Source organism: Hippichthys cyanospilos, chromosome 19 (genome assembly GCF_059441005.1).
Source record: "Hippichthys cyanospilos isolate Australia breed blue-spotted pipefish chromosome 19, RoL_Hcya_1.0, whole genome shotgun sequence".
NCBI lineage: Eukaryota > Metazoa > Chordata > Actinopteri > Syngnathiformes > Syngnathidae > Hippichthys > Hippichthys cyanospilos.
In genome coordinates, this window is record NC_142387.1 from 11,195,802 (window position 1) to 11,206,063 (window position 10,262).

At 42.5% G+C, this 10,262-nt stretch overlaps 1 protein-coding gene across 4 annotated transcripts; it reads right to left on the minus strand.

Moving 5' to 3' along the window:
- Positions 1–359: 359 nt before the first annotated feature.
- On the minus strand, positions 360–9,875 carry vill (villin-like). Of its 4 annotated transcripts, XM_088401697.1 has the most exons (23): positions 9,766–9,875; positions 9,456–9,478; positions 9,312–9,367; positions 9,090–9,139; positions 8,070–8,159; positions 7,874–7,948; positions 6,240–6,430; positions 6,007–6,115; positions 5,823–5,933; positions 5,366–5,571; positions 5,018–5,096; positions 4,837–4,935; positions 4,609–4,762; positions 4,279–4,379; positions 4,075–4,212; positions 3,841–3,999; positions 3,131–3,310; positions 2,912–3,057; positions 2,481–2,625; positions 2,217–2,405; positions 2,083–2,151; positions 1,028–1,261; positions 360–954 (listed from the first exon to the last, which is right to left on the minus strand). In XM_088401697.1, the coding sequence occupies exons 5-23, from the start codon at positions 8,142–8,144 to the stop codon at positions 841–843; spliced, it is 2,574 nt and encodes an 857-aa protein (XP_088257823.1). In that variant the 5' UTR covers positions 8,145–8,159; positions 9,090–9,139; positions 9,312–9,367; positions 9,456–9,478; positions 9,766–9,875; the 3' UTR covers positions 360–840. The 4 variants fall into 4 exon arrangements, with proteins under 4 accessions (XP_088257823.1, XP_088257822.1, XP_088257824.1 ...); XM_088401696.1 differs by lacking the exon at positions 9,456–9,478 and having other exon boundaries at positions 9,312–9,455; positions 9,766–9,864; XM_088401698.1 differs by lacking the exon at positions 9,766–9,875 and having other exon boundaries at positions 8,070–8,152; positions 9,312–9,595.
- Between the last annotated feature and the right edge of the window lie 387 nt (positions 9,876–10,262).

A 10,262-nucleotide genomic window follows, 5' to 3' on the forward strand; every position in this document is an offset into this window, starting at 1 on the left:
AAAGTGCTCAGATGCATGGGAAGAATAGCATACATAAATTCTAGTAATTCCAGTTAGTTCCTGTGGATTATTTCCCATGATCATTCATCACATGTACGGTTGTGGTTGTTATTTAAGTGCTGCTTATTTGGGCAGCAAAATTGCTGTCTATTTGTGCCCATATTGTCTCAGAGAGACAGCAACATGAAATGCATCCCACTCAAACATATGAGGTGTCACTGGAAAGGACAGGACAGTCGAGACTCAGGACACTAAGAGTAAGTAGGGTACCTCCAATGAGTTGAAAGATACAGACCAAAAACTAATGTCCACTACAGTGGACACAATTGAAAAGACAGGGTCTTGGCATATGGATTATGCCTGCTAGAAATAGTGACAGTAACGCAATATTCTGTATATCATTTTCTGCAGGTTCTGCTGTTTTTTTTTAACAATGCGTCAAAATGTGACTGACAGCATCCATGAACTGAGCCATCATTTCATAATTTTTTTGTAATCATTTATTCGAGTTTGATATAAATAGAAAATGGGATATTTTCCTCCTTAAATACACAGATACACTGTATATAAAATTAAGTATTCAATTAAATAACATTTTACCTTCTATCCAAGCAGTGGGCAAACATCTGCGTGCAAGGGCCGTACTTTGAAAAGAACACATTTTAAATTCAATCGATTACTGGTGATTTTTCAAATGGGTTTCCTGTAAATATATATTAATTTAACAAATTTGAATCCAATGTGCCCTTATTGGCCCACCCAGTTACACAGTATTACTCTTCCTGCTAGTCTACTAAAAGGAACCATTGACGTCTATAGCCGTCAATGGCAGCGAATGAGTTAAAAAAGCCCGGCCTTCTTTTTCAGTTCTTTCTGCCGCCACATTGCCATGCGCTGGAATTCTAAGCGGCCCACGCCGAGCAGCTCCACAAAGTCGGCATCTGACAGGTAGTCCTGGGATCAAGAACGCAAGATTAGAAATGACTCACGCGGCCCGTTATTGCGCAATCAAAAATTGCCCTCTGACCTCTTTGCGGCAGGGGTCCACGCCAGGAGGTAGCTCCGAGGCGGGCTTGTTGATGAGGAGCTCGGGGGCCACGTGCTTCCCGGGGGCCGTCGGGAACTTGGGGGACGCAGTCGGACTGGTGGCATGGGGGGACGAGTCCCCGTGAGGGTTCCTGTAATATGGGGGGCTCATGGGACCCCCGGGGGCCCTGTAACCACCACCACCGCCCGAATTCAAAGTGGTCTTGTTGAGGTCCTGCGGGGTCGAGAGAGACCAAAAAAAACTTCAGAAGTTCTGGCTTTGTCATCAGAAAAAATGTGTGTATTTTTTTTTTTTTTAATAATTTATTTGCCTGTAGATGCCACAAGATGGCAGATTTTTTTTTTGACAAGGCACAAGGCAATCTTACAGAAAAACTAAGACCTAACTGATTCAGATATTTTGAGTCCCAATTGTTTTTCAAATTAAAAGCAAAAGAATTGGAACATGGAGCAACTCATTACTAAATTGTGTTATATACTGACTCCTTTGCAAAACTTTTTATGTTGCTATTTTCATTATTTATTTCGATCCAAAAATATGCTCTGTGTTGGTTCAGTGGTACTGAGCTAAAAAAAAAAAAAAAATGTTGCCCTGAAGGTACACAATTGAAAAAAGTTCGAGAATTAGAGCTCTATTCATTCTTTACTTGGCCGAAAAAAATTCTTTAATATATATAGAATGAATAAAATTTTGCTTTTTTATTGGTCTTGTAATTTTTACGATAATTAGGTCAGTTATTGTCAAAACATTTGACCTGGTTTTACTTTCTCCATTACTACTTAACTTAAAGCATTTATTAATGGTTCATTATTTCTGCCCTTATTGTTCTATTACTGTTCTTTTTTCTTTCCTTTTATTGCCTACCTTATTATTTGCTCGATTATGGAACGTAGTCTGCTCGGGGAAGTGAGCAGAATAAGAATTTCATTGTGTGGTATTACTAAACATATGACAATAAAACTTCTGAAGGAAAGATTTTTGGCTCATTTGACATGACTTCAGAAAATAATGGCGCCGGTCGATCAATTACTTACAAGATTGATCTGGACGAGCGACGCGTCGCTGTTCAGCTCCTTCTTCATCTGCTCGTAGGACTTTCCCGCCTGTTGACAAAGTCCAACGGCGCACAGATGAAGGGAAAAAAACGCATATTTTTTGGTTGACTCACACTCCACTTGTGGGGGTCCCAGGCATTAAACCAGCCGGTGAAGGTGGGGGGCTCGAAGCCCTGTTTGACGGTGATGACGGGCGTGTCCTGGTCCCGGGCCGCCGGGTGGGTGCGCAGGTACTCGCGGGCGCAGTTAAACGCCTCTTTGGTCTCGGACTGGTTGGCGGAATTGCCCACCCACAGGAAAATCTCAAGAGATTGACAGGATAGTCATTTTTTTTATTCGTATTATGGATGTAAAAATGTCGTTTGAATGGCTTGTACCTCCTCCCAGGTGTCCAGAAGCATGACGTCCTCCTCGTCCAGGTCGCTTTGCGCAAAGTCGGCCACCTCGGTTATACGGAACTGACCCGTTTGATTGGAGCATTCAAACAGGCGAGGGCTGTGACGAGGCTCCTCGCTTTGGAGACTACCAAAAAAGGTAAAAATATATTTGACAATTTTTTTCATGTGGAAATTCATGTGGACAGTAGGGGGTGGAAGTAAAAAAAAAAAAAAATTACTAAAATAACAACAATATATTATTTACACAAGAACATTTTACATCATTTGAAAAAATATATTTTTATCAGAAAAAAATTGGAAAAAAGTTTTAAAGTGTATATTCAACCTCTTTTATATATTATATGTATGTAAATATACACTAATATATACACTAATATATATATATATATATATATATATATATATATTACCTCTTGTCATTGGCATAGGGGCCCTTCCCTCCAAGGGCCACCCAGAATTCCGCAGGCTCCTGACCCTCCATCACCCCCTGCTTGTCCCGCCTGGAAAGCACGTCAGAAATGGCTTTTCCCATCATCCTCTCGTCCCCGTTGCAACCCTGGAAAGACACAACTTGTTTCCATTTAAATCCAAAAATGTTCATGATTCCGGCTGGCCGTTTCTCTACTGACCTTTCCGTACCACAGGTAGCACGAGTGGTCGGTTTTAAGCAGGAAAACGTCGTTGCTGTTGAGGGATGACGCCCTGGCTAGAACTTCGGTGGCCTTGGTGTTCATCTCGTTGGTCCCCCGAACTTGGAAGAGGCTGGCTCCGCCCACAGGGTTGACCACGCCGGGTCGACCGGTACCACCCTACGCAACAACATATTTTCTGTTTTGCCGCCGCTGGTAAAGAAAGTGTGAAGAGGGCAGAACAGCATGGGGTCTTTGTGTTCCTGAATAAGAAGATCACAGACTCGCACTTATACACCCTACGATCACAAACTAATTGTTTGCATTGTTGCCATATGTCTCCCCTAACCCTTGAGTGCAACAATGGTTTTGTTCCTAGGGTCAACCCAAATGAATAAATGAGGAGTGAAAAGGAGCTGTAACAAGACCAGAAGGAGGAAAGTCAGAGTTCTATTCGACCTCCTCGCGAGAAAAAAAACATGTTGTCTTCCTTCGTGTTTGATGTTTATTAAATGTTCTAGGTTGCCTGAAACCAACACCTTGGATTAAATGTCTGGATTGAAAGTAAAAAAAAAGCTCCTTTGCGTCTTCTTTCATTGCTTTCTCTTGATGTGAAGTGCCTTTGATGTAATGATTAAAAAATTAGACAAAACACCACACAAAGATTTAAGTACAGTACTCCGCTGAGAGAAAAAAAAAAAAAATCACACCTCAAAGATGATAAGTCTGCCTTTGAAAATGGCCATGAAATGTCGGGGCTCCTTCCCCATGACCACCCGGACCTGCACGGGGGTTCCGTTGTATTTGGTATCCACGTACACGGCCTGATAAGCGCAGGCCGTCACCTCGTCTTTGGTGGCGTGGCGTCCCTGGAGGTTTGGACCGAATCACAGTGAAGTCAACAGAAGCATGAGGAAAGAAAAAAAAGAAAAGAAAAAACAAACCTGCCACATGTAGAGAATGTGCTGTTCCTTATTGGATACACGATACGTATACAGCACCAGGTAGCAGTCTCCGCCGTAGAACTGTCCGTACGTCCTTGGGTCCACCTCCGCCAGTTCCAAATTCTCGATGCGCCACACCTGACAAGCATACGCGTGAATTCTTTCTGTTGGGAGAATCAAGTTCACCCGAAGATCAAATTCCACCTTGACGTCCCCCGAGCCGTCGTCCACCATACGCTGCTGCGCCGCTACATCCGGGCGCGCGTGCAGCTCCATCACGTCGAACTTCACCTGGTCCACCTTTGCTGGAGGGGCAGAAAAGGGAAAACATCCATTCGGGTACTTCTTAAAGTTTTACTCTGGTAATTTTTAACGTTTTTACACAAATAATTGCCTAAAATTATTTACATATGAATATATATTAAAATATAGAGCTAGAGACAGAGTATTACACACACACATATATATATATATATATATATATATATATATATATATATATATATATATATATATATATATATATGAGTTTACCTATTTTTCCAACAGTGTGTGTTGTGCCTAGACCCTGCGTTTGATTCTTGTCCCTCCACTCCTTGAACAGGTGCTTGAACATGGCGGACTCGCCGCCCTCAGACATCACCTCCACACTGGTGCTCGCAGGGTAGTTCTTGGCCTTGATGTAACCCTGGAACAACAAATCCACACGCTTTGGTTTTGTTTTGACGTTTTTTTGGACTGATTAATGGACAGGTGACTTACCACGGCCCGGTTGAGCGCGCCCCGCCTCTCTTCCTTGGAGGCGTTTTTCCCTTTCCACACCATGACACTGGAGCCCCCGTTGTCCAAGATGTAGCAGTCCTGGCATATAGAAATCAATCATAGACATCAGTGATCAAATCAAAATTCATAGATGGCGCATGATGGATTTTTTTATATTTACTGAGGACTGAAGGAGGTCTTGTGTAAGAGGTTGTGTGGCCACTTCTTGAACCACCAGATTCCCACTGACTTCATAAACACTGAGGAACAAACACACAGGTGAGTTCAGGAGCTTCATTTGGACAAAAGTAGTGCTTGGCTGCCAACTTGTGGCTTATTGTTGCCAAGAAATTAGATTGCGATGCGTCATTTAGACAAAAGCAGCGCTTTGACATCAGTGCGTGGCATCGTGTTGCTAAGGAACTATGTTGAGGTGAGTTAAGGACCTTGATTTAGACAAAAGTAGATCTTGGTTGCTAGCTTGTGCCATTTGGTACCAAGGCACCGTGTTCAAGTGAGTTGTCCTTACTGGTAGAGCCTGACGGGGGCGTTTTGCGGCTTTCGGGAGTCGTCGTCGGGGACGGCGGCCTTAATGGGGCCGCTCCTCTGGCCGAGCGCCGCCGTCATGCTCTTCATCAGCTCGGGCGAGTCTCGCTCGTCGGCGCCCTCCACCACGCCGATCTGAGCCCGGCCGCCTCGCTCCCGATCCCGGATATCCTGAGCTAGCAAGGTGGCCTGGGAAAAAAAAAAAAAAACATTTGACATGACTTCTTAAATTTTCCAATTCATGTTCCTGTTATGTTTGATTACAACAATAATGTCCCTGGGTCATTTTGACCCGAAAAAAAAAAAACGAGACGCTTGTGCTACAGAGCAAAAATGAACATTTGGAGCAAATTTGTTGGACAGGTAATTGCAGAACTATATTCAATTCCGGTGCGTCGACAAAAAACATTTCATCAAAGGTTTTGCTTGAAATCACGTACCTTGAGCTTCTCTCTCCTGTTGCTCTTGTCTCCATTCCACTGCACTATGAGGTTGCCCATATCCAGCAGGAAGATGTCGCCCGTGTTGAAGCTGCTCCACGCCGCGTCCACCTGCACGCACTCGTCATTTCTACGAAAATGCTAACGGTGGAAGGAAATGATCATCTTTGCGGGAAAAGCGCACCTCCGTGGCCGTGATGTGTTTCCGTCCTTTGACGTGCAGCAAGCGCAGGACGTTGTAGGCGTTGGTGTCCACTTGGTCAAAACCGGAGGCCACGCCCCCTTTTTTGTAGCTGTGAGGGAAGAGGGAAACAAACTGTTTGTTTTTTTACCCGGCGACGTGTTACGATTTCCTGCCAATGATATTAGTAGCTTTCGGAAGGCTACGTTTTGATTCGATTTCCTCGCAGCACTCACATGATGCCATTTTTGAAGTAGCCCCGAAATCTTGGCGACTCGTAGCCCTGCACTTCCCTGTGCTGCACCGGCGCACCCCCCAGGTGCTCGTCCAGCTGGGTGACGTAGACGGCCGCCGCTCCCTGCTCGTCCTGCGACGAGTTCTTCCCGATCCAGTAGTGGATGTCGGCCGTGCCCAAGTTTTGACTCATCTGGGGGTTTCAAACATTGGAGAGAAATCAACAAGACAGAAAATAAGGGGGTGCGCCAACTCTATTTTAGTTTGTTTTTGTTTTTTTCTGTTTTTTTTCCAGGAAATTAAAGAAATACGGGGGCATGCCTACTATACTTGCCGAATAATTTTGTTTTGGGTTTTTTTGCAGAGTGATGGACAAAAATAAGGGGGGTGCGCCACCTTTTTTTAGAAGCTTGTTTTTGACAAGGGAGTACAGAAATACAAGGCTGGCATACGATTTTTTAGTTGGGCTGAAGAAAAAAGGTGGTGTGCCAACTGTGGGTTTGTTTTTGAAGAGTATCTAGTGAAATAAGGGGGTCTACTAACTCAGTTGTTAGAGATGTAATGATTGTATTGAAATATAAGAGTGCACCTACCCCTTTTTGTTTTTGGGGGGATAATGAACAAAAATAAGGGTAGTGTGCCAACTCATTTTTTAGTTTGTTTTTGAGAAGCATGCACAGAAATACTGGCTGTTTTTTAGGGTATGGAAAAAATAAGGGTGGTGTGCTAATTTTTGTTTTTTTAGGGGAATCACCAACTCTTTGTTTATTTTTGAGGGGATTCATATAAATAAGGAGGTGTGCCAACCATTTTATATTTTGTGGAGATTCACAAAAAATGAGGTGGTGCATCAACCCTTTTTGTTTGTTTTGAGGGGCATAGAAATAAGGGAGTGCACCAGCTCTTTTTAAATTTTTATAGAGACAGATGGACAGTTATAAGGGGGTGTGCTGTTACTTGAGGAGGACATATATAAATAAGGAAGTGTGCTAAATGTTTTTTGAGGGGATTTATATAAATATGGGGGTGTGCCAACTGTCTATTTTGTAATTTTGAGAGGGATGCACAGAAATAAGAGGGTGAACTGACTGTTTTTGTTTTTTGAGGGGGAGCTTGAGAAATAAGGGGGTGTGCCAGATATTTTTAAATTATTTTTATAAAGACTGTTGGACAGATATAAAAGGGTGTGCTAAGTGTAATTTGTGGAGGATGTATACAAATTAGGGAGTATGCTAAATGTTTTTTGAGCGGATTCATATATATATATACATGGAGGTGCGCCAACTGTCAGATTTCACAGAAATAAGGTGGTGTATCAACTCTATTTAGTTTGTTTTGCGAGGCATAGAAATAAGAGGGTGCGCCAACTCTTTCCATTCTGTCATTTTGCGAAATAATACAAGCCATCTGTTATTGTTTGTTGGGATAGTGCGAAATAAGGGGGTGCGCCGGCTCTTTTTTAAAAATGTATTTTTAATAGAGATGGATGTAGAGAAATGGGGGTGTGCTCATTGATTTTACAAAAAAGGGGTGTGTCGTGCGTGAACCCTTTTTGTCTTTTAAAAGGGGACGTACATAAAAAAAGAAGGCGCACCACCTCTTCGAGGACAATAAAGTGGAATCACAGCATACTCACATGCAGCACAATGTAACAATCGCCCTCAAAAAAGTTGCCGTAGCTTTGGGCCGGCACGGGCACCATCTGCAGCTTCTGTCAGACGTGGAAAAGAAGAAGCGGTCAAAGCGAAACGTCCGAGGGAAAGCCGTCGTAAAGTCCGCGGGAAAATAAAGAAATAATAGAAGGCTGATGTTTGCTTTATGGGATGACTCACGTTAATGGTCCATATCTGCAGGCCGGCTTTTCTGTTGACACTCCTAAACGCATCTTTATTGGTCTCATTCATCATAACGTGGACTGTGGACTCAAGTGCACACAAGCAGGAACAGTATTTTCACCTCATTTATCGGTAAAACGTTTCAACGATACTAAAAATCGGAATAATACGATAACGCTTATTTGTGGAGAATACCGGATGCTTTGTTGCTGGTGTTTGAGCCAGCAATAGCGCCGATTTGTGTTTGGGACATCGGATGAGGCAGTGAACGATTCTGATCGACGCCCGCCGATAAGCAAACCAGCTCAATGCAAAGTCGGGATGCAAATGAGGGCGTGTGGAACGTGCGCGTTACGTCACGCCGGTGAAAGTTGGGTTGAGGTGAGCTGCTGTCAGACACGCCTTCATTAGGAGCATAGTGTGCTGCTATCTTATCATGTCATAAATTAAAAAAAAAAAAAAAAATGGCGCAAAAAATCAAATGATAAGACGGACCCCTGGCGTATTAAAAAAAATGGAAAAAAAAAAATAAAATATCACACCATTAATGTGACCTATAAAACATAAGTCAAAATAAACAGAAATAATATGGTTGCAAAAGTGTGCACACCCATGTGGGGCGTGGTTAGTCTCAGAATTAACAAGTTACATTCAGACACAGTAAACCAACATGGGAGTTTTATATAAAGGATAAAAACTATGGCTTGGGGAACCACTCATTCAAAAAATTCATTCTTGAATTTTTTTCACGGGCTTTAAAGTTTACAGGTCGCATTAATGACACATACACACACTTTGAACTTGATAAGTAGAAGACACACCCTTCCAAGGATATACCAGTTTGATATGAAGCACATATATATGGTATACTCTATATATGTACAGTATACCTGCTGCACAAATATATATGTATATATGTGTGTGTGTGTATGTATATATATGTTCCCAGTAGAATGCAGTAAGTCAAGAATTGTATTGCAGACAATATAGCCGAGCCGTTCATTAAGTGGTGTTTACCTTCACTGTTAGCTCACACAAAAGAGCAGCTGGACTGTAAAGTGATCCCGCTGAAATCAAATGGAGCAAAAAAATAAAAAAAATCTATTTTCGTGCAACAGGAAGGACTGGTTCCATTTCTATTAAGCCACATTAAACTTGTCATCTTTAGTATGAGATAAAAATCCACAGAGAGGTACTCGCTCCATGGAATTATTTTGAAAAATCAAGAATGAAACCTACCTTGGTGTCTTGGGTGCTGTGCAGGTTGGGGAAAAAAAAATCACTGGCTGAACCTCCTGCGCTGTGCACAAGCCACAATGTGTATAAGTGTGTGCGCCTGTGTGGGTTGAGTGTATTTACTGCCACGCCTACTCCTGAACACACCTGCAATTTCCTGTCATGTCACTCTTGCATGGGAAGGTGCAGAAAACGCAAGATTTATAAACTAGTAACAGTAATATTGATAAAGTTGGCCATGTAACAAACTGCAACAAAATAAACACAAAATGTGCACAGGATACACTTCTCAAATATTTCACAACAATGACGAAATGACACTTTGCTAAATTATCAAATCCTTATTTTGTGTAAAAAGGGCACTGATGATTTTTTCTAAATACAAAAATGGAGAAGTGGAAAATTGATATGGGGCACAAAGTGTTGACACAATCTCGTTTTGTGGACTCAAACTCACGAGAGATGGCGTCTCATGGGATTTGGGTCTCGTCCCATTCCTGTTCCATAGCCATCAGCCAAGTCAAAATGGGTCTTTGACGTCTCAAGCCGTCAACGGCAGTGAACGAGTTAACCTCACAAAAACGGACTGCGTTTATTCTTGTGCATGCGTCACCGCTTAAAACAATAATGCCAAAATGACCCCCCCCCCAAAAAAAAAATAAAAATCATACCTCGGTCATCAAATCGTCTTTCCTGGATTCCGTCCTCCTCAAGGTGTGTTCACTTCATGTCGGAAAAAGGAAAGCCTGCACAATAATACTTTAAAAAAAACGAAGAAAAAAAAACAATGGGCTCAGCGGAGCCAAAGCTAAAAGTTCACCCCGCATATCACATGAGGAGCCTAAGCTCCTCCGGGTTGCACATTAACCACTTGACATCCATTTTGATCCGGCCGGCCGGCCTGCAGATCGTTTAACACAAAAATACATAGCGGGCCTTTTTCCATTTTTCTAA